Source organism: Cygnus olor, chromosome 2 (assembly GCF_009769625.2).
Source record: "Cygnus olor isolate bCygOlo1 chromosome 2, bCygOlo1.pri.v2, whole genome shotgun sequence".
NCBI lineage: Eukaryota > Metazoa > Chordata > Aves > Anseriformes > Anatidae > Cygnus > Cygnus olor.
In genome coordinates, this window is record NC_049170.1 from 63665619 (window position 1) to 63690186 (window position 24568).

At 42.3% G+C, this 24568-nt stretch overlaps 1 protein-coding gene across 6 annotated transcripts; it reads left to right on the forward strand.

Annotated features, from left to right (window-relative positions):
• Window positions 1-1057: 1057 nt before the first annotated feature.
• Window positions 1058-24180, forward strand: LOC121064349. Of its 6 annotated transcripts, none has more exons than XR_005816469.1 (7): window positions 1058-1323; window positions 8506-8631; window positions 10131-10401; window positions 13307-13445; window positions 16852-16965; window positions 17260-17344; window positions 20651-24180. XR_005816469.1 is itself a non-coding variant. In XM_040545661.1 (7 exons), the coding sequence occupies exons 3-7, from the start codon at window positions 10149-10151 to the stop codon at window positions 20683-20685; spliced, it is 630 nt and encodes a 209-aa protein (XP_040401595.1). In that variant the 5' UTR covers window positions 1210-1323; window positions 8506-8631; window positions 10131-10148; the 3' UTR covers window positions 20686-22287. The 6 variants fall into 6 exon arrangements, 3 of the variants coding, with proteins under 3 accessions (XP_040401597.1, XP_040401595.1, XP_040401596.1); XM_040545661.1 differs by having other exon boundaries at window positions 1210-1323; window positions 13307-13449; window positions 20651-22287; XR_005816471.1 differs by having other exon boundaries at window positions 1212-1323; window positions 17268-17344; window positions 20651-22287.
• The last annotated feature ends 388 nt before the right edge of the window (window positions 24181-24568 follow it).

Below are 24568 nucleotides of genomic sequence, written 5' to 3' on the forward strand. Positions count from 1 at the left end.
GTGGGATCACAACCAGAAGGAACTTGAGAATCTGTATGCTCAGAAACATTAGTTTCCTCCAAGAAGACTTTTTTAAAAGTCTGCCTTACCATGAAAAGATGACAAGGATTCCCACATTCTTTCTTCAGAACAAACAGCTTTGAGGAAATCAGCATTTCAGACCCTGCCAGGTTTTTCTGTTCTAAATCTCAGGATTTACATTTTGTTTAATGATCTGGAAAACCTGATGTACAAGGAGGAAAGAGTGTGTTTGTGCTGGTTTACTCCTTTCAGTTGTATACATGAAGCCAGAGAGGTTTATTCCTTAAGAAAACTAAGGGAAAGGTCATATTCACATGGGTTTTCTTACGCTGGAAGTGTAAGTGTTCAGTCCCTCTGAACTAGAAATTTTGCTAATTCCCAACAGTACAGTAGGAATTTCCATAATGGATTTCCATGAGCAAAAGTGTCTCTGGAATTCTTTTCGTTGCCATATTAGCAACACTGACAGACAGGTTTGACTACATGCTTGAGTCTTTCACCAAGTGGTATACAATTTGTCAGTCCTGATATTTCTGTAAATAAACAAGCCAAAAAGCATATGTATTTAAATATGATAATGGGCTTCTCAGTTGTTTGTCAGGACTTACACAGCGATGCTTTCTATTTGGACCAGTTAATCCTCCCACTAACCTTTGAGCACAGTGGCCAATTTCTGTCAAATTTCAGAAGGGGTAGCAGTGGTAGATATTAAAATACTAGGACTTCAAGGACTAGGGCTTCAAGGATTCAGTGGGTAGTGAGTGAGAGAGAGAGAGAGAGAGACCTTACAGGCTCTGTGCTGATGAGAAAGCTAATGAGCTTTCTTCATTCTAGCCATCAGAGAATTCAAGTGGAGCATGCTGAGGGGGAAATAGGGAGCTACTCTCACTTTCACTTGCAAATCACCTGCAAAGACAATGACACCAGTCTGCAAAAGGTGGCTGGCAATGGACTGCAACATGGATGTGCATTTCCAATGAGTTTAACTGGGCTGTACAGTTTCAGCAGTTAACTTAGGGAAGAAAATGCTGCAAGACCAGGTACCTGGTTTCCAGCAGGGACATGAAGATGTTTTCATTGACTAATCCTGAAAACACGTCTTACTGGGTGCAATGTTACTAGCACAGGCGGTCCAGTTGGTGACAAACATATAAGGAATAACTTCTTGAAACGGTTAAATGAAAATGTGATTCATCTGTGGATATTTTTGTCCTGGTCATAGCTTCAAGATTTGAAGAGGAACAGCAGCTATCTGTAAATTTTCACTTGCTCTTGCATGTGAGGTGCTTCAAAAGACACAAGGTAAGAAAATGTCTTGATATTTTGTTGTTTCAAGGAAAATCAAAAAAAAAAGGATGCTACTTAAATAGCTGCAGGGATAGGGAAGATTGAAGTGAGCAGTAGCTTTCTGAGACAGAGCTTGAATGGACCCTTCTGTGTCCTCAGTATTGCAGAATGAAAGAGCTAGACCATTGTGTTAACAGTGTCTCAGATCAGACCTCTGATTTGATCTCAGACATGGAGTGTTGTTGTGTTGTGATTTTTTGCTTACAAATCTAGTATGGAGTTTTATTTGGATTTTTTTTTTTTTGCTATTATTTCTTCCTACTGCACAGGTTCAAATTAAACCTGCTTTTCAATAATTTCTCATCCATTCTAAACATCATGAGAATTATCAAAAACATTATTAAGTTGTCTATAAATTGTTTCATTGTTTCAAACATTTCAAGCATTTAATTTAAAACAACTTGCTTCAATGGCCACAGGAAATGTAGCAGAATGAGGTACTGTCACATTTTTTTTAAAGAACATTTGCCTTTGTAAAAAATACCACTTCCATTTACAAATTGTATGTCTTTTTAATTTTCAAATAATTCTAAGTCACTACCAAGAAAACTGGAGACAAGTCAGCCTTGGTACAAAAGGTGATCTCTTCTGCAGGCCAGTGAATAAAAGAAAATCTAGTAACATAATTGATTTTTAAATTTAAAAAAGCCTTTGACCTTATTGCCCACCAGAGGCTGCTAAGGAGATAAGTGCTCTGATCCAACTGCTCCTTTCATCCACAGCATTCTTTATTCATGTGATGTCCCTGTAACATTAAGGGACCCAGCAGGCTGCCCACATGAAAGAAATTGCAGTCAGTTGCTACACAGACACTGATAGGGTAATCTATGATAAAGTGACACTGAGACCTGAAATACTACTCCCAAATACTACTCTCTAAATGTTTCCTTGTTTTCGGTTATTTGCTTGGCTTTCTTTTGAGGTTACAAGCCCTTTGGGGCAGAGACTCTGCTCCACAGTGCCCAGCTGTAGACCAGGTAACTAGCCCGTTGTGCTCCACAGACAAGTATGAAATGAGGTAGTTGCAGAACAGCCTGCAGACTCATCGTTCATTTGTGCATTACATCCTGGCGTGGCATGTGCTGCCCCGGAGTTCTGGGTCCCATAACCACAGAAATAATAAATCCCGAGGGATATCTCATAAACTGAGAACAAAGAAATAAAGTTAAAACCAATGGGGCCCTTTTTCTTAGCTCTTTTTACAATAGCTTGTAGTTAGTCCATGAAGCTTGTTACCTCAAGATACTGCCAAGTCCCATCGTGGGGGCAGTGAAAGGAAGAAATTGGTTAAGGAAGGGCACGGCTTACAGGGGAATGAAACAACTTCTCCCTTGTCTAAGAAGTACCCAGCAGAAAAGATGCCAGTTTTTTTCTCCATGATATACAACAAACTAAGCTGAGGCATTGCCTATGAGGGTATCATCCCTTCCACCTCCAGGAAGAAGTGATGGACTCACTTGGACCAGCGGCAACATACCATTTACTGTCATTGGAGAGACAACTTCCCTCCATAGTCTAAACTTTGACTGTGTTCAGGCTTAAAAACTTAGGAAGGAAAGCGAGCAGCTTGCTGGTGGCCAGAGCTTTCCGTGCTCCAAGGAGAAGTTCTGCAACCTGATAGGTTGCTGCTGTACATTACAAGGCCTCTGTCACATATTTTAAAACTTTTATCTTATCTTGCATAAAGTTTGTGCCAGCATCTCTAATTTCAGCTCAGGACAACACAGGCCAAAACACAAATACAGGCATGTGGTGGCACAAAGTCAGATAGCTAGCACCTGTGCAGTAAGCATGACATGCTCCAGACACCTTAGATTTATATTCATTTAAAGTGTAGATGATCAGTAGATGCGTGCTTGCCATTTATGAGGACAGGCATCATTTGATCTGCACCATTGCCGATCCAGTCAGGTTGCTAGCTATCCAGAAATCCCAGACATGAGGCCAAATTCCCATTTTACAGTTTGTACAAAAATTAGGGGGTAAGAGCAGGAAAGGACATGGATGGATGGAAAGAATTAAGATGTGTAAGTAAATACCCAGCTTTTTATTACAGAACAGCTCTTCCACTAACTGCCAGAGCACCATTTGTCCTCAGGAGCTTTCCCATCTCCTGAGACATGGCGTGAAGGAAAGGGTCAGGGCAGAGCAGAACAGCATTGCTACTACCAAGCTTTCTTTGCCATGATCCATGCTCAGTGTGGCCCAGCACGAGAGCCTTCTTCCAGCAGCATATGAAGGACAGGAGATGGAGTTAGGTGTGGGATTACAGAAGTGTCCAGGTGGGGATGGAGTAGGGGAAATAGAGTGGTGAAAATGCTTGGAATTAGCAAGGCAACTGCTCACAGCTCTGGTGTAGCCATTGCTTCGTGGCAGTATCCCTCCTAGCTCTGCCCTTCACATTTCTGTCTCCTGTGCTACTGTACACCGTACGTCAATGTTCCACAGGTTGAAAATAGCCCCGTAAATAATTCACTAATTGTTGAGAGAGCATGCAAATTGGAGAATGTGCCTTAGTGAGGGTGAAGAGGAAAAACTTTTGAGAACTGCCAGTTCTCATGATTATGAAATGTCTTAGCTTATGCTTTATAGCTTTACATATATGGCTCATTATTTATAGCAGAAATGACCAAATGCATGCTAAGTGCCATCTAGACCATAGAAAAGGAACCATGGCTCTTCAGAAGAATTCATGATTTTTGAAGTTCCAGTCCTACAAGTTTGCAAATGTCACTGCACATGACTGGGGACTCACAGACTCGAACAAATAACTTCATGCATGAACAATCGCAGGAAACTCAGTGCATCCACTCGTGTATAAGTATCTACAGAATCAAGATCCCGTTGTTCTGGAAATCCATATATTTTGAATATTTATAATTTGTTCTGAGCCATTGTCTTGTCTGTTGTGATGACACTCATTTATTTTTGAGTGGAAACAAGCTGTTTTAGGTTTTGCTTCCAAATGCTTCCAAATATTTTGTTTCCAAATGCTTCTCTATGCTTGTTTGTCTTTTTAGGTGTCACCCTGACATCTGTCCCCTGGAAAATACAGCCTTCTCAGCCTGAAATGCTATTCTTGTAGTTATATAAAATTTTAGAATAGCATGATATTTATCTCTGTCAATTAAATATCATGCCCTTATTTAAAGAAAGTTTTACAAGTTCATGAGTATCATAAGGAGAGTCTCAAGTCTCAGTTTAAAGTCTCAAATACTTGTTGCTTATATGTATAGAGCTTCATACTGTGTTCTGAAATTCTATAGTAACACATCATATGCAATAGCAAGACACAATAAAATAACCTAGAAGTGATCTTTTAGCTGTAATTCCTGATGCCTTGGCTTTTGGTTGTTCTACAAATTGTGAAAGGGGATTTCAGCTTATATGTTGTGTAAGCGATAGGGATTAAACATAGTTAAAATTTCCTCATAGTGACACATCAAAGAGAAGCGTTAGTTGTATAAATCTGGATGCTCCAGTTCCAGCAAGGGTAGGAGCCATATGTGCCTATGTAGGTCAGCGAACTCCAACAGTTGTGACCAGCCTTCTGCCTGGAGAGCGCTTAGAGCTTTCTCAGACGTGCTGCGGGCTGCTCGGCTCCTCCTAAACGTAGGGAGGATTATAGGACTTTATTCACCTTTTGTGAAAACTACGTTCTGTGAACTGTTGTGAGGCTCATTGTGCAGAGTTGATTACTCTGGTCAGTCTTGATCCCTGCAGTCATTTCATAGCAATGTAAGACTGTTTTTATATTTACACAGTGTGCTGTCTCACCCTGGTTTTTTTGAATGCCTTTCGGGCTGCTCAACCAGCTACTCGTGCCCCAAGTATGCCAGGTATTTTTTTTCAGATTGCTGACACAGACGCTGTTCCTGCTGAGCCTTACAAGATTATAAACCAAAACTTTAGTTTTTCCTTAAGGACTAGAAAAATCTTTTGGTGAAGGGGAATGTCCTGACATCCATCCAGGATCTATGTGCAATATAAACTGTCTTTGAGAGTGTTATTTCATTCACTTACATTCAATTTCCATTTTCATGTCTTTCGTTATAGTCGTATGAACTCAAAATGTTCTTCATTAGTTGTTTGTTTTAATAGTCTGTGGCAAGACATGGACTTCCTGCAAGATTGCAGGGTCTTAGGATCTGCAAGGCTCCAAGTCAAGTAACATACAGGGTATCACGTCAGCCTCCATTTTCAAGCAACTGAATCAATCACCCAACCTATGACCAGCTCTCAGATAAGTGCAGTTTAAATATCCTGCATAATACCTGAGTCAAACACTTATTTTGCCAGGTTGCTCCATCAGCATTGTGTTGACCTTTCTCAGTCACCAGTGTCCGGAGTGACACTGACACCTACAATGGGATCACGGTTCATCAAACACCACGCTGCGGTGTCAAAAGTGGAACAGGAAAGCCACAGACATCAGAGAGTCTTGTCTCATTCTTCCATGGAAATGTGTGTTGTGATTAGGATTCTCTCTTGTCCCTACACAGCAGCAGAGACAGTGGGAGTGTCACATCAACTGCATGATGTGAAGCCATCTTAGCTTGTATAGAGGTGTTTATGCACACAGCTACCTAACCAAATGTCAAAGCAATGAGTAATAAGGAGAGCCAGCAAGTTACTAATCAGCTAATAACTGTGTGCTGCAGTAATTAGCTTCTGCCAAAAACCAGTTTTCCACAGGCCATAATTTTAGGATGGAAATAAGAGACCGAGTTAAATGACAAGCACATAAACAGGCTGTGGTTAGCCTTGTCAGTCAGTAGATGGCTGTATTGCTTCTAGTCATCTTCAGGGAAGAAAATTCCACTTCCACGGCCAGGAAAGAGAGAGCTGTTTCCCAGAGATTTAAGGAGCCATCGACAGTGCCTGCAGACCTCTGCACTTAGTTGTTTTAAAATGGTTCAACTTGCACACAATATCATTTCTCTATTTATTTTTATCTAGTTATTTGTTAGTTGCACAAAATCTTTTTAATGCTCTGGTTGAGCAGTCTACCTGTTGCTGTTTTATATGCCTTAGCTGAAGGAATTACCATCTGCTCTTGACATCTAACTTAATTTCACAGCAACAGGTTGCAAAATCACAAATATGCCATTGTGAAGAAACTGGGTATTTCCACTGCTTAAAAATGAGCTGTGAGGTTTTTCAGCAATGTTGTGAGCTTAGATCTGGTCCATATTCACAGTCACTGTCCTGGTTCCTTCCACTTCTCACCTGCTGGCCTAGCGATAATATGTGTGTGTGGTTTCCTGACAGTTTAACACACACCAGTGCTCACACCACCAAAATACAATTGTTTCATTGATTAACCCCAGCAACGAGTGAATAGGCACAGAGCTGTAGCTATTCTTTCCTTCCCAAAAAATCAGCCATGCCAAATTGGAATTGTAGGTGACTATCTGGGCAGCAGGAGGAAGCTTGCAGTGTTAGGCTCTCTCTATTCTGCAGATAAAAAACAGCATTTCAGTAACCAAGAAAGTCTATTCATGAGTTTTCTCATGCATTAAATGGCCACACAAAAAACTCTCCTCTCTGCCCTAAAAACACAAGGCAGCATGATGCCAGAAGAGCTCAGTGGTAGAGGAATTTGCGACAGGCACAAGGAGATTGTATTGGCCACAGTGGAAAGAACTGAAAAAAGAGACACATTTATTCTTTGGCAATCGTGGGCAAGTACTTGCAAATAAGCCTCAGATGTAAAAAGCTCAGGAAAAGACAAAAAAAGTTTCAGATTTTCAGATGCAGGTGGATTTACGTTCAGAAGGTGGTGACATGATCTGTGCTGTTGGAGTGCTGTCATGGCACAAGGAAAACAGCCCGCAGGACAGATCTACAGTCCTCTGAAGGCACTGGGAACTTTGTTATGGGTTTCAATAGTCTGTGGAGCGACGGAGCTGCCAAATGTCACACATTTTACTGAAGCCAGCAGGGAACTTCTCACGTTGGCCTGGCTGGATCCTCAGGCACTCGGCAGTGGGAAAATGTGGTAGGCTTTTGGCTTGTAGTGCTGTCTTGGGGCTGCTAGGGGCCCCTGTGGCTCTGCTCCTGAGGCAGGTAATCAAGTTCTGCCTGTAACTGCACTATGCCCAGAAGCAGTGGACCTGATCCGGGCCAAAGGAAGCAGGATAAAGGTTCCCAAGATGATGTCTGCAGCCAGTTACGGCAGCACCCCCTCCAACATTTTCCTCCACTGGTAAAATAACTTTTACTTGTAGAAAGTCCAAGATTGAGAGCATCCACTGCTGTCCCCATGCAGCAATGCCTTACCCATGAAGACGTTTCTCTTGCCACTGAAATCACCTGCATACTTGGGTCTGGGGGCTCTCTGCTTCTCTAACATTGGTTCTGGCAGGCTCAACAAGCACACCTCCCCATCAGTCCCCTTCAGCACCTGGCCAGGACCCCCTCCAGGACTGCACTGTCTTGCACCACTGCTCTGCCATGGCTTAGATTAATGTGTCCTGCTCACTAATCTGAATATTGTTTGCAGGCAGGTATGTGAGTGCAATAAGTTATTTGCATAAAAGAGCTCACAGGGAGCAGAGCGCGTTTTGGAAGCTCTCTTTCAGACCCAGGCTGGGTCAATGTAGAGGAGAATAATAGTAACAAAATCGAAGAAGCAGTAGCATGTGAGGACCATCTAACATTTCAGCTCACGGACAATCAAGGAATGACTGCACTGCATGTGGATGTGAATGGCCAAGGACTGGAACAAGATAGGTGGATTTAGTTTACAGTAGGTTTCACACTGGGTGGTAAGAAAATGCCAAACGGATTGAAATAGCATGGGAATTTACCTACAAAATGCCACCTTACACAGCTATGAGAGCATGAGAAGTTAAAAATTCACACTAAATGAGAGGTCAAGAGAGTTATTAAACCTTCCTTGGACTGGACACATATGAAAAACGTGTGTTAGACAGTTACAAGCCTTAATGAAAGCTGACCCATTTTGCTGTTTAAAACATTCTGAAACTTCCATGGAGACTTATCTGATGCCACCTATATATAATGACCTAGATTTTAAAAACAGTTGGGAAGCAGACGCCTGGAAATCTGCTGTGGATTTTAACATTTTCCATACAAAAATCGAGTGTAAACCTGCAGCTTATTTTCCCCTAGGAAAGACTAAAATGCTTTCAGGACTTCTCAGCTGCCTAATTAGGATCATCTTGTCTGGGACACGATTGCGAAGTGACAACAGGGTCATCCTTTCTCTGCCAGATTCCCATCTTAAAGGAGTTCCAGGTAAGCACAGGTCTAAAGTTATTACTGTCTAATAACTGTCTAGTTGTCTGTATGGCATATCTTACTATGTTTATTAGTGTGCATGTCAGTATCCCAAAATCCACTGGCACCATTAGTACCTTCTAGCTGAGTTATCACAGTGACCAACAAATTAAGTGGCAAAGGGAATGAATTGCTTTGCCAAGATGAAGCACTCAGAATAAAGCAGACGTGGTGGTTAGGATGAAGCAATTTGTGATGGCTTCCCCTCTCCTCAGATTAAAAGGCTTCAGTCACCAGGTTTGTCTTCCCAGCAATATCCTCTGGAAGTCATTCAACCATCCAAAGCATGGACTATGTGAAGTGGCATTTCTAGAGTTCAGCAGGCAGGCTGCCAAAAGAATCTCTTCTACTCCCATTTTAACATAAATTTCTATGAGTTGGGGAAAACAAACTAAGTGATCATACAAAGGAGAATTGCTGGCAGAAAATATGTGGGGGGAAAAAAAAAGGAAACTGAAATGCCTCCTTTTGGTTTTTAAATAGGAAAAATATGCCAGAGCCTCATAGGCTCAGGGATCAAAAGGTCAGTAAAACAATAAGTAGTAAGCCTAAAAAAAATAAATAATCTAGTAGGAGGAAAAAAGGAAATTTGTAAAAATAAGCAAAAACAAGTTAAAGGGTAATTAGTGAGATAAATAATACTGAATTCCAAAAAAATGTTTCAGCTGACAGCAAAGGGACACAAATATGTTTTTAGTGGAAGCCAACCAAAGATAACTAAAATTGGTCCATGGGAGCATAATTGACTTGATTGTCACAGCTATTTAAAGATGAGCTTTGAGATTATGAAAACTGTTGTGTGATACTGCTGAAAGGGCTCATTAAAATAAAGCGGCCATTTCTGCTGACTGCTAATGAGAGTTTCCTAGGAGAAAGTTTGTTCCTGAAAACCTTTCTGCAGAGCTTTTGGAAACCGGTGTATACACACAACCAGAGGGAAGTGGAATTTACTATCTGCACTCTTCTCCCACTGTTTCATCAAAACCTTAGTGAATTCCAGCCTGTTTGTAAAATCAGTGCTCATTCTAATTCACTGCAAGGCTCTCGAGTGCAATCCCTGTTACACAAACAAGCATGACTTCAGACACAACAATTATGTCTTGAGAAATATCAGACTAGATCATCTTTCACCAGGATAAATGGAGACCAGAAAAGATAAAAGACTATAAAAATGTGTTATCCATTTTAGCAGATGCCAAGGAAAAATCTGCATGATAGTAGGAATATTGAACAAAGTCAGGATGAATCTTAAAGCCATTACTGCTGTGCAGAATGATGCGCTATCAGAAGTGTGCTATGGGTCGGAACATACCAGATGCTTGTTCAGATGCATCTTTGCAAAAATGAAGTCTAGCACAGTGAATTTTACAGCTTCAGCTTCTCAGAAGAGCATACTTTGAACTACTGCCCATAAATATTTGGTGGTTACTCTTGCAACTCTTCATATTTCCTGGCAGGAGACCTTTAAGTATGGGATGGTGTTCCTTGAGTCTGTTCAAGTCCAGCATCAGAGGAGACTTCTGCCTGATTTATGCCAGCCCAATGGTAGAACACGTATTTTTTGGATGAGGCAAGCATCAAGGACTTTTGAGTGGCAAAGGGATGGACCAGGTGGAAACAGGCAGGCCTGCAGCAGTGCAGAGGATACACACAGCCTGAGCAGAAGGGAAACAAAAGCTAGGGATGGACAGAAAACCAATAGTGCCAGACCTGGTGATTTAACATCATGTGAGTAACATCTAGTAATTTTCTCTTAGCTATGCTTGCTTATGACTGAATCACATAAAAATTTTGCCAAAGCCTCGTGTCCTTTAATGCACTTTTGCAGTGGAGAATTTCCTCTTCACAAAAGCCAACATGGTGCAGAATATTTTTTGTTTGTCACTAATTTTTCTTAACTGCAAATAGAACTAAACTTTTTTTAGTGTATGCTGTAGTTTCCAAAGTGATCGTTATCACCATCATATATTCCAACTTCGTTTAAGAATAACTCAGGAGGTAAAAAAGCCATACCCACTTCTCCTTCCAGAAGGATAAAGACTCAGCCGTCTCATACCTCACCAAGTCATCTTCCCAACAATTTATAGTTCATTCACTCCACAAACATGACAAGAGTCAATCCCCACAAGTTAAATGAACCACATCCTCTGTGAATATACCAGCTCCCAGCCATCTGCAGAAGGCCTGAGAAAATAGAGGCGGTAGCATAACCCAGAAGGTCAATGAACTGATGCTGTCGGACCTGCACTGTTTTGGAGTCGGAGGGAAAAGAAGGGACCTCCAGGCTGTGAGCTTTATGGGGCAGTTACTTTTCTAGCTATAGCTGCACATTCAGTCTAAAGGCAATTCAGGGCTATGTTAAATCTTCAGCTTTTCACACTTATTTGATATTTCCTAATTACAATTCCACTCAGTGACAGGCAGATTGAAATTCCTATGATCCCTGTTGTAGTTGTTTTGCAGGCTTCCTTTATCTGCATAAACATTTCCTGTTCTGCTTTCTCATCCTCCCCCAGTGCCCTATAATGGCTTCCTATTACAGTTTTTTTACCATTTCTTTCACTTGAGTCCAAATTGTTTTTCACTGGTGACAGCTCTGCCTGTGATATTTCTTGCTTCAGAAATACGTCACAGCTTCTCACCAAGTGAAGAGGTTTTCTGTGTGCTAACAAATGTTTTAGGAAAAAAAAAAAAAAGTGTAGCTTGATGTTTAAAATTCTTGACTGCATCTGAATTTGACCAGACCTCGAGTACATCTGGGTCACTGTATTCTTTTGGTGGCACCACTCTCCTCTGCATGCTCACAACATGGTGTTCTTGTTGCACAGGAGATCCTCTGAAAATTAAAATAAATTTTCTTTTATCACTACTTTTTCCCAGAAGACTGCTATGCTGGCATTTCAACCCTGTTGCAAGAGTTGTTCTTCACATACAAGTTATACATCACACCCTTTTGTAATAGATGTATGCAACTCTTTTTTACAGCTGGGTAGGTTATTATACGTGCAACACCCTTTGTGTGCTTTTGATACCGTGTAGGTGCTGTAATACTCTGGGCTTTATACTTCATGCTATAATGGTTGGTCCACACAGCACACTACAGAGAGCTAGGTATAAAAATTCAGATGGAGCAGCGAGCACGCTATGGAGCTTGCAGCCTGGCTGAGGAAGTTACAGACCACGCAGCAAAATACAAGGGAAAGACCAAGACCATATAGTGCCAGCCTGAAAGTCAGATCACTGACTGTCACTGAAAGTCAAGTCAGAGTCAAGCCAAAAAAAAGAGGAATGTTAGGAAGGAAAGTCTTTGTTATGGGGAATAGGGGAGGCAGTGTGTCTTGAGGAAGTTCTGGAAAAGAAGCCTGAGTGATGTTTGTCCGCACCCTTATTGCTGTGTTCTAACCCAAAAGCATACCTACCGTGACAGCTGCATTCATTCAGGTCTGCTCCCTCTGGAGCCTTAAGCGGCCTTAAAACCATATTAGTCACTTTTACAGCCTTTGCTTTGCATTATCTTCCTCTCCAGCCATAACATCTATGTATGTTCCCTAGCTACCACTACTGGTCCTGTCTTCCTTGTCAGCTCTCCCAGCCTTCTGTTTTTTCTGTGCCTTCCATCTCGGGTGTTATAGCCACATGCGTTTAATCTACAGCACATTTTGCTGCCAGTCACCTAAACCATACCTCCACCACAGCCAAAGGGATTCTCTCAGTAACATTAAAGGTGCATTGGGTTCTCTTTTGTGCTTTTTGCTGCAAAAATTTTGAAGCCTGGTCTTTTTCAGCTTCCTTGAAGGCCTTTCATGAAATACTAGTTTGCAGCATGTAACTGCATCCAACTTCTCTGAGATGGTGAGGGGCTCCATTCTATGCACCTGCAAACACCTCTGTTGGCAGGACTCAGTTCTTAAGTAGAGATTTCTTTAGTAAGCTCATCGCTAATTCATATGCTTTCCTATCATAACTGTCATTGTTGTGTATGGCCACCGAATAAAAGACAGAGTTTTCTGCATCACTTTACTAAAACATGGGCCAGTTATATCCCAGACAGGAGAGGTGAGAGGTTGGGGCCACCCTGTTACCCCTTTGCAGTATGCTATATGTTATTTGAGAGGAGCCTGCTGTAAACATGGCTTCCAACAGCTCTGAGGACTGTATCGCTGGCATGCACCTACTATAGCTCTTCTCTTTAGAGGAATTAGCGGATATAGTATAGTTAAAGTGGGGGATAAGGGTGGTAGTTTAGCAGGCAATATGTCACTGCTTCTGTTGAAGGAAGGCTCGAGTAAACAATATGCATTTTGCATTTTTTTTTTTTTAAATCAAGCAGTAATCTGCTATTTTTTTCTTTTTATTTCTTTGCCAGATGAATTTCTGTCGCAAATGCATGTTCTTCACACGCATTCTCCTCCCCTCATCTGAGGTTCATTTCAGTCATGACCATTACATCATCCCCTCTCAGCAAGTATCCTTGGAGTGGTAGGGAGGGAAATGCAGTCGTTAATGGGGCTGAACCCTGTCCCGTGGAAGGCTGCACAGAGAAAGATCATTGTTCTGGCTGAGAGCAGCTACTGCATGTGGAGTCACTAAGCTGCGGGGAAATATTCTGACGTGTTCCCATTTGCCTTTGCAGCTCCAGAGATGCACGACTGCACGGGGGACTGGGTAACACTTCTGAGCAGCTTTCTGGCCAGTTTAAAAGGTAGAGCATTCCTATCTTCCACTTGGAAAAAAAGAACTGCGTGGATGGATGCCACGGTCCCAAGAAGGAGGTTGGTAAGATGGAAGTTGTGTCAGATGGCTTTAAGGGTGTCCGAGCACCGGTCAGCATGAAGTACAACCTGAATGCTGATATCCTTGATAGTCTCTCATACATAATCTCTCCTTAGCAACTGATGGAAGGAGGGGAAAGTCGTGATTTCCTAAAAGGGCTGTACCATCTGTCAGCGCTACTCATCTTTTCTTCAAACTTATTTTGAGTTAGCTTTTTCTCTCCTTCTGACATTCGCTGTTCCCAGGCTTGGCTATAGCCTGGTGAGTGTGCTGTTCAGTACAAATTATGAGGTGCATGTAGCTGTTCACTTCTGAGGTCTGAGGTATCTCATCAAGTGACATCCCACTAACACCAGTATTGACAACTGGCTTTCCATGAGGGGACGTGAAGCAAGGCAGATAACCATTATGGCCCTCTCAGACATTTCTGCAGGGAGTGCAGATAGCTTTCATCTTCAGAATGACCCCACTGATCCCAGAGAGCTTCCATGGAAAAGCAGCAATATCCTAAGTTCATTTGTGTCAAAAGCTGCTGATAAACCTCACAGACTTTTACCAGAGATAACAGGATCATATTCCACAATGGCCTTAAACCATGCTAAGAAAAAATTGGATTCTTGTGAAGGGGGGGCATTACTAAAACTGGATTTTTCATATTTTTTTCTTACTGAAAAAAATGAAGTGATTATACAATGCAATAAATATGATTCTTTTATATTTAAATGTGATTCATTTATTGAGTAACATCTGGATTATGTCTGTGGGAAGAAATTATGCAGGTTTTTTTTATCCCATGCCTGTTTTATTAATTTTTCTTATGCATATACTTTTTTGGCTCTTTATTTTCCTTTTGCTGTCAGTAGGGCTTTATTTTAGAGTTTTAGTTTTTGGAATTCCTCTCTCCTCAACAGAGCAGTAACCCTCAAGAGGTTAAAATGACAAAAAAGGCACATCCTCATACAATTAGCACACTAAACCCAGCCAACCGAAGCAAAGCAGTGTGCAGATTCAGGACAGAAATAAAATATGCAGCAAGCTCCTAAGGAAAAGAATAAAGAAGTTAGTATGGCAAACAGCGAGAAACTAAACAAACACATTCAAAACACAGCCCATGAGGGAAGCAAACACGCACCAAGTATAATGAGGAAGGAAAAGTCAGGCTAGGGCCATCCCCACTCATTGGCAACACATGAAGAGAGTCAGCAAATGCAAACTGCATGCTTTTCTCCAGAAAGAAAGGCTTGATTTTCAGAAGCACTTTTGAGGACAGAATTTTCTGCTTCCTGCTAGGAAGAAGATCACTTTTTAAAAGTCAGCCTCTCCAGAAAGTCAAGGTGAATACTGGAATGTTGGTTTAGTGCTGTGTCTTCTGAGGAAAAATTTATTCCCACTAACTGGGGGTAATTAGAAAGAAAGAAAGCGTCACAAATTACCCGTGGAACTTACTTAGAAACTTATCTTTGGCATTGTATTGTGTGCTGGCAGCAATAAAGCAGAAGAAACTCAGTGCTGGTGGTTCAAGAGGGGAAAGCTGGAACAGGAAATGTCAGGAACAGCTAATGTGCTGTGCAGCCAGTCAAAGCATAATTCCCAATACATGGATGTTATAGATGTATCTGGAGCAACACGTACATATGTACATACATGCATATGTATGTGCGTACCTCTGCTATGTAGAATCATAGGCAAAAGGCAGGAAGACAAGAGAAGAGAGCATCCTAAGTGCTCCGGCCTCCTGTTCACACATTAGACTTCTTTTAGCCCACCCACACAAAGCCCTTTTTGTCTATTTTGCTACTTTTGAAAAATCTGACGATGCGTCCTGGCACATGGGAAAAAGCTAGTGGTTTGCTAAAGCTCTTAGGGGGTTGGTCTGCTTCTTTAATCCATTGTTAAATGTGCTCAGAGGCTGGGAAAAGAAACATTTTTTTTTATATTTCGCAAATTGAAATCAAAATAAATAAATAGCTAAAAGGAACTCACTGGCAAATCTACATTATCTATGTGCTGTTATAGTTCTGCTAGCAAGCACAGAGTTTTTCAGAGGGGAGCAGCCAAGACTCAGGGCTTAGAAGAACAAAGCAGCGGAAATAAGAGAGCAGGGAGCTACAGCCTATGCCTCCAGCTCAGCATCTAATTACTAACACTTTCATACAGAATCACAGAATGGCTGAGGTGGGAAGGAATCTCCAGAAGCCATGCAATCTGAGCTCCCTGCTCAAGCAGGGACACCTGGAGTGGGTTGCCCAGGACCACAACCACGTGGCTTTTGTAGATCTCCAAGGAGGAGACTCCACAACCTCTCTGGGCAGCCTGTGCCAGTGCTCCGTTACCTGCACAGCACAGAAGAGCTTCCTGGTGTTCAGAGGGAACCTCCTGTGCTCCAGTTTTTGACATTGTCTCTTGTCCTGGCACTGGACACCACTGAAAAGAGCCTGCTCCACCTTCTTTGCACCTTCCCATCAGATGTTTACACACACTGATGAGATCTCCCTGAGTTTTCTCTTCTCCACGCTGAACAGTCCCAGCTCTCTCAGCCTTTCCTCCTAGGAGAGATGCTCCAGTCCACTGAGCATCTCGATGGCCTCCATTGGACTCTCCCCAGTATGTCCAGGTCTCTCTTGTACTGGTGGTCCCAGAATTGGACCCAGTTCTCCAGGTGCGGCCTCACCAGTGTTGAGGCAGCAGTGACATATTCTGAGCTTGGGAAAGTCTCTCATATTTCTCTCCTACACATCCAAACAACCAAAAATTTTAAAGATTTGTCATTTAAAGGGTAACAAATAAAAATATATATTTCTTGTTCTATATTCCATAAAGGAGAAGGTATTCAGAACAGGGGACTGAATAAGCCTATCACTTCGCATCACTTTCAATTCTATGATTTTCACAGCCGGAATAACTTAATGGGAGAGTGACACAGGTCATCAACACACACACACACACACACACAAAAAAAAAGCTGAATGTCAAGCGGTAAGAAAAAAATAAGTAAATCAGTGATTGTAATATTATAGGGAGAATCAGAGGCTTGCACTTCCTGAAGCAAATGCTGTCTGCAACCAGGTCTCACAGCATTTGAACCAGGGGAACTGCCAATGCAAATGAAGCAAAGTGAAGTGAAGTTCAAGTAAAGACCTATTGCCGAGGGGTGGAAAGGTTTAAGCACAGCAAACGTCTCAGCTTGACAATGTAAATTCCTCAAAGACTCGAACAGAAAGGGGCAATTACCGCTTTATGTTCCAGTTCTAATCTGAAATTATAGGGTAGATTTCTAATGAGGGGGAACATTGCTGGAGACAGCTGTGGAGGATGGAGGGGAACATTGCTGTAATTACAGGTCCTTATGCATCGGTGTCAGAAGTTCCCAAACTCCAAACACTTTCATAATGTTTGTTTTTGCAGAATCAAATAACGCTCCCAATTTGCAAAGGAATGGAAACATTCAAGTACGTGAGCACTTCAACCAGATCGCAGCACAAGCTGGGGCACGGTAGGAGCTGGACTAAATGGGCAGAGGTAAGCCAGCATACTGGAACCCTAACTCAGGCTGGGGCTGCAATAATGTTGGTCAACCAGAGCAAATATGGCAGTGGCAACTGAGGGAGAGAAAACAAATAAAGTAAATAAGGAGACAAAGTTTTAGGCAGACCATCTGATATGGAAGAGTCAGAACAAACTCATTTCCTCCTTTCAAGATTGCTGCTAGCAGCAAGGGCGTTGGATATTTCATGCACTTACTTATTACGCAGCATATGTTACTAGAAAGACCAAGAAAATGACTTTTGATTTACCTTTTTTTTCCTTTGTGAGCTATACAGTCAGCGACAGTGGTTTACAACATGTGGCCTACAGACTTCTAGGGATCCACAGAGGACTTCCAAGGGCTGCAGAAGAGGTAACTAAGGAAGAAGCCATTATCTTGTCCTTATCCAATGGTCTGCATCCCTCCTGCAAAGTTTATAGGGATATATAAGTGGGGACTGTTTGGAAAAACACTGCTTTTACACAATTACTATTACATGAAAGGAAAAGGATGGTGTTTTTCCAATTAGCACTTCCATGGATATACTGTGACTCAGCTCCTATTGACGTGCTACATAACTTTTTTCAGAGTAGCTCTGCTTCAGCCAGCATACAGAACAAGAGGTGGCCATATAATGAGCATGATTGCACGATTGGTGTTCTCCTGGTTGTTCACTGTGGCTTGAGACTTTACTGGGCTGTATTCTTTTACTTCACTCTGAAGAAAGAATCATTTGTTCCCAAAAGTATGCTTTTTACTGACACTCAGTATTATAAAATACTTCACAAATACTTCACAAGTACTTCACAAATATTGATGATTTCTTTGTAAAACTAAGGTGAGCAGATGAAAAATGAGGAGAAAGATGCATTCAGTTTTGGCATCCAATTTGGAATATTAAAACCCAATTTTTCCAAACACTTCACATTATATTTTTTTGGATATACAGAAAACCTAGCCCTCATAGACTTTAGTTATATCTCTGAGCACTCAGCACTTTTTCATGTTAGGCATCATATTGATCACAAAGGAAGTGAAGAGCATTTGGGTAACATTATCCAAAGTTTGCCCAGTGTGCAAGTTCTGGAGCATCATGACCAAATCCAAGGCAGCATTTAAACACCAGGGGTGATTTATCTGCACCACTGACCCATTTTCTTGCCTTCAGCTTTCAGTCCTGGACTTCAGATTTAGCCAGTCCTCGCCTCTGCTCCTTAAACTTCCCACACATTCCTCATCTTCTTGCTCAGCAAATCCTCGGCCCTAGCAAATCCTCGGCCCTGGCAAATCCAAGATAATGCTGCCTTCTTCCTGTGCCACCTCATGGGGTTCAGCCCCAGGTTCTGCTCATGGGGACTTCCCAGGTCCCCCAGCTCTGGTGCGCACACAGCTCCCTTCCCAGTTCCCTCTGGCTTCTGGCTTGCAGTTTGAATCAGCATTGTGCCCCATTTCTGCTCCCATTTTAAACCTCCTGCCCTCCCTCCTGCCCCCTCTGGGTCCAGCTTGTGCCGCTCTGAGGCTCCTTATCCCCAGCAGCTTGCCCAGGGGAATTGCCCAGGATTACCAGCCCAGGGGATGCTGGCTGGAAATCAGGCAGTGCCCGGCACTGAGTTCAGATCTAAACATAAGCATGGCCTGCCACAGAGCCTCGTAACTATTACACCCCCCCCAAAAAAAACCTTAAATTTGGACCAGACTGTGCACAAGGAAGGCAAAATCATCGGGGAGGTTAGCTGCTAAAATTTTAAAGGTTTCTGTTGAACACGTGTGAGCTGCAGACATTGAAAGGCTTCTGTCTTAGCTAACTCTGGATGAATTTGCTCAAGGACCGTAAAAGACAGAGCCCTTTCAGAAAGCCCACTTCCCCCCTCCACACCTCCTGATACCAAATGCCAAATACTCATTCCAGAAGCCTTTGACCTGAGTGAGATCTGTTGCACTTTTATCCTGTATCTGCACGGTACCGTCACATACCCGTGCGTACATTCAGGTGGTGAGAGCAGCCAAAAACGGCCCAGCTCCAGAAGCTGAACTCCAAAAAAGTTACAACCAGCTGGACACGGGGCTTTATAATGAGATGTGTAGACAACTTTAATAACACATGGAGCCACCAGCCTCATCTACGGTCACTGATCCAATGTGGAGAAATCTATACAAAAAGTATTTTGGTGAAGCCTGCAGGCCTTTGTTTTATCTTCCTCCTCCCCATGGGAATTGTGACAGACACAGTCTGACATCACTGTAATCTGGGAACCAGATATTTCAGAGAGGAATTACAGGCACACCAGCACCTAGCTTTAATCTGACTTTTTTTCTCTCTTTGATCTCTTTAGCTGGCTAATTACGAAGCCTGAATCAGCACCCTGCCGAAACAGGCCATGCCTTTCTCCGTATCTGTAACCCTCAGAAAGAGCACCCAGTGTGCTCAAGGTGTCCCCTTTGAGCCCTTCAGCTTTGTTCATTTAGCTGACCCCATATAAATGTGTGCTGTGTTCTACTACAGGCCCTGCTCTTTCTGCGTTTCCTATTTCAAGATGAATTGAGGGGGAAAAAATCTATAAACCTTGACATCACATTTTGCAAAGGAAGCAAATGCACTCCTCCCTAAACTCGAAATGAATGGCCTTTTAAGGTGACTGCTGAATTAAATTCCTGAATGATGAAATCAATGGGCATGAGAAGGTTCTTATTTCCGAAAAAGAAAAAAAGCTGCAGGAAAAAAAAAAACTCAGTAGTGTGATTGCGGGGTTGAGAGCTGAATAGGAGCTGTTTACAGTGACTCAATAAAGATACGTTACTCAGCTTTGGTAGTAAGGCAGCTTCACAAGCTGAAGGGAAATGGGGATATACATATTCTGAGCCTGTTAAGCTTCTCTAATGTAACACATGTGCATTTAGTTGAAGTCCTGAAATACCTCTCTAAGAAGAAAGATGATGGAAACCCCAAGCACATCTTTCTGTTTATCATGCATTACATATTTCTGACATACTTTATTCAGCAGTGTATGCAGCTGACATCAGTCTTTATATATCTAACATGCCTGTAAGGTATGCAGCTAAAACCCAGTTTCTCTGAAGACCTGAAATACCCTTAAGACAGAGTAAAAATAATCCCATTAAGGGTATGGAGCATGTCTGGACATTCTCAGGACAGAGGCACAGCAAAGCTTATTGCTCTTGGGGGAGAGTCACAGCAAATCAAACCATCACAAAACACAGAAATGAAACAATATCTCTGCAATCTTGAAAAAAAACAGAACTGAAGGGAGCTCCATGAAAGCTGTAAATTCCCTTGAGCTCAGGAGGTCACTAACAATTAGGTTGATTAACACTCCCTAAGCATTTTTCTATCATTTTCCCCAAGAATACTGCTCTTGTCTTTACAAGAGCACAATGGACATAAAACGTTGCTGCATTTTTTTCCTGTCCTTATGCCTGCTGCCCCAGTGTAACTCCAAAACCTTGCTCTCCACCAGCCTTTCCTCCATTACATTTTCCATCATTGAGACACCCCTTGTGGCTGGGTTGTCGATAGCAATAACATGAGCTTTAGGGCAGGAAACGTACTGTTAGGCGTCATTTTTTTTTTATTTATTTATTACATCAGCCAGACTTGCTCTAAGTAAGGTTAGACCACACAGTGATAAAACACTGATGTCTTATCTTAATTGTTCTCAGTGCTGCTACAGGCAACGGTGCTACACCGGAGATAACTGAATGGCAAAGGAGGGTGGATATTTTAGACAAGCCTACATCTGCAGGAAGGAAGAGAATGTGACACCTCTGTAGGACGTCAGTTTTAAAACAAATGCAGCAGGATCCAGTGGTTTTCCATTTTTAAGCTCAAGTCCTCCTACTATGACAGAATTACAAGTGGTAAATTAATTACTTGGACAATCCAAATGGGTAACGAAGAGGGAGCTGAATGATGGCTTGAAGACCTTCTGTACTTCAGTCACTCCAGTGGACTAGAAGGATGCTAGGGCCAGGTACCACAGCGGGCAGTGGAACACTGCAGTCAAAGCTACTTTCCATGACAGTCTGGAGCCAACTCTGCATCTCTGCAGAGGATATGACAGCACCAGACTCCTTTAACTTCTTCTGCCTTCTTTGCTCTCTGTCTACTAAGAGAGTGAATTCTGAGTTTTGGACCCTGCATATATTTTATCCATAGCAACCACAACACTTCCCTCAGATTTGCTAAAACACACGTCTTTAATTTAGAACAAGGAAGATGGATCTTCCTGCTGATACTCTGCTTCTGAGCTCATCTGAAATTTAGAAGTCAGCATCTTTGCTACATCAGGGCTTTCCGATGGCTTTCCCCATCTTACAGCCTCCAAAGTCTGGCTTAGCAACCCATAACCTTTGCAAGCAATCACTGGGAAAGCACTGAAGACAAATTGTTGAGTGATGATTCACTCTACCACGGTTTGGTTGCTTTATCATTTTCTAATGCTGCTGATGGGAAGATATTTTCTATTGTGAGAGGCTTGTTTTCCTGCTCCATTGGAACAAGGATTTCCTGAGGAGTGACTTCTCCTTACAGCGTGTGAAATTTCTTGTCTTTTAGCTCCTGGAAGGCTAACTTAATTAACCATCACCCAGTTACTTACTACCTTCCTGTTCCCTCTCACCTTTTCAACACTCACTTTAAAGCAGAGGGCTCCTCACAGGACTCAGACACTGGGAAACAGGGCGTGACTGAGGAAAAGCCATCATAAATCAGCAGCGGAGGAGGAAATGTGTAGGACTAGGCTGGAGCAATCAGGGGCCGCATGTAGACAACAGCGCTGGGTATTGCCCGCGGTGGGGAGCCACACTGCAGTCCTGGCACTGCTGGCCTTCAGCATCAACTCCAGCTTGGAACGGCCACCTCCAGTGCCGACAGTCACAGCAAAAGACTTCTTTCCCCTCCAACCAGAAACAGCACTCGGGGCTTCTCAAGAAAGCAAAGGCACAACAGAAGTCAAGGTTTATCTGCTCAGGCAGAAAGCCCAAAGCCGCTGCATTCTTCTCTTATTTACAGTCTTTGGTGAGGACTACCCTCCCCTGATGACTGCAGATTTTAATATTTCATTACAAATACAGCTGGCTGCTTTGGGATGCTTGCAGGCATAGCTGCACCTGTTAGGCTAGATGCTTAACGAAATAAAAAGGCATGTTCTGAGGGACACGGTCTCCTCAGTGACAGACTGCATGTTTAAAAGAGTTCATTAATGTCATCCTGTGTGACCTCCTGCGTGACCATCCCTACAAGACTTTCACAAAGGGATGCTCTAGAGAAGCCATTAACTCCCCCCAAAAAGTAGTGTCTTAAAAATCTTTTAAGACACTACAAAACCTATAGAAATGCCTCTGGACTGATGGTGAGGGCGGGTACACGTAGGTGTGCGCCTTTAGGTTGGTGGAGTAGAAGAGATGTCAGTCACATCACATAGCTCGCTGTTGTTGTCCCTTCTCAGCTCCAGGGGGCTGGGAGAAGCAGCTGTACTGCAGGGATGCCAGCCGTCAGCAAAATACAGCCATTGTTTATCAGTTTAGTGCTCTTTATTTCCTAATTTATTTACCAGGGACATGTGTGGTGTTCAGTGAAAGCTAGTGTGCTGAAGTCTGAAAAACACCCTTCCGTTTGCTGATGTGTTAGTTCTTATTAAATACAACTGATCTGTTGAAGAAAATTAAAGTTTTATTAAAAATAAATTAATAAAAAAAGAGGAGGGGAGGAAAGAGATGAGCAGGAAAATTCCAGAAAAGTGAAATACCAAAGCGAAATAGCTCCTTGGCTCACACTGGGAGGAGATAAAACAGGAAGCAGATCGACCCAGTCTCATTCTCATTTTCTAACTGATTGCACTGGACATCAAGTGCCCCAGGGAGGGCAGGGACCTCACAGCATGCAGCTCCTGCCCCAGCAACACATGCACAGAAGGGTAAATGGTCGCTTTGTGGCCACATATCTCAACGAGCCCAATATGCTCTGCATGCAAGCTGCCGGCCTTGTGTTTGCCAGCTCAGGTGCTGCTATCTCCTTCCCGTTTACGTAAAGATATCTGTAATGGCCGGGACCCCACGGCAAGTGCTGCCAACCTCTGTACCAAGAGGAATTAATTGCAGGATAGGGGCCCGCTGTGGCGCAGATAAAAGGGATCTAGAAAAGTGACGGAGCCCAGACAGCATTAGATAAATGGTGGTGAGAAAGCCTGCATTAATAGCACTAATGTAGCTGTGTTTCCTGAAAAAAAGAACAAGAAATTCCCTAGTGTAGACATACTTATTGTTGGCCAAAAAGCATTCTGAATTCCTCAATAATCAGGCAGGAAGTGGTAAAAACTGTCAGATGAAATGACCAATATGTTATTTTTTCCATTATCAAAAATATATTTTAGGTCATTACTGTTAGAGAAAAACATTTTGTGGCCAATCCGATTTATTTTTTCAGCCATAATAAATTTGGCAGTGATAGACAGCAAAAGGAATTTCTGTACACAAAAATGCATTATAAGAACTTTGTTTCAATCCAGATCAGTACTTTGCCTTATAGGTGCATTAGTCACTAGCGCACACTGCTCTTTCAAAAATTTGCACAAATAGAAATTATGTGTTAGTGTTTTCCCAGTCAGCAATCAGAAAACCAGAATTGTAATAACCATAAATTTTTGTACTGCATGGAGACAGCTGGAGTTTTCATCGCAAACTGACACAAAACATACAAGGTAGTTTCTGATTGGATTTAGTCTCTTTATGCAATCACTTTTGTTTGATTTCCTCCATGACAGAAATCGAAGTGTTGACTTGTATCAGAATAGGTCTACCGGCTTGCTTTGGTTGGCTGTTCTGAGAACCTCCCATCACGATTTCCTGTTCTCTCCATTTTAGAGGAGCTCTCTCTTTCCTCTGATGGGTGTAAAGCAGTCGGACCCACCTGGTGTTGCTGCCGGAGTTGCGTCAGCAGCGTAACACTGTGGTTCCTTCCAACTTCCTTCTCTGTAGATAAAGAGAAAGGAGGACGCTAGCTTAATAACTTCTCCCCATTGTGCCCCAGAGGTTAGGCATCTTGCCATACACAGATGTTATCAAAAATGGAATCATTTTATAAATAAACTGTGAATTAACAGCAGTCTGGATAAATGTATGCCTTGGTCCAAGACTGATGTATTCCATTCTTTGTGAGCATTCCCTAAATAAACTGAATGTTTTCATTTTGTACTTTGTTATGATTTATCACATTGTGGTTTATTTAAGTCTTTCAATGCTCTCTCTTCCATTTGCTGAACTTTAGGTATGGAATTAAGATACCCTTGACTGCACAGTCTCCCCTCTGTGTCTTGAAGGAGAAGCCCCATAGCTATCACAATGGATTAAGATGCCCTACATTAAAAACCTGTGTCACTTTTACAACTCTGTGCATTTATGCAAAAAGACATCAGTAGCTAATGGGTCCATCCAAGACATTAAGTTGAATGGACACTTTTTTCATAGCTGTGGTAATTACGAATACTCTGAAAAAGGCTCCTTTGCCAACTGTAGCCAAAGAAAATTGAATACTGTTCCCTTGCAAAAAAATGCTCTGCAAATATTCAGCCATCTTATTCC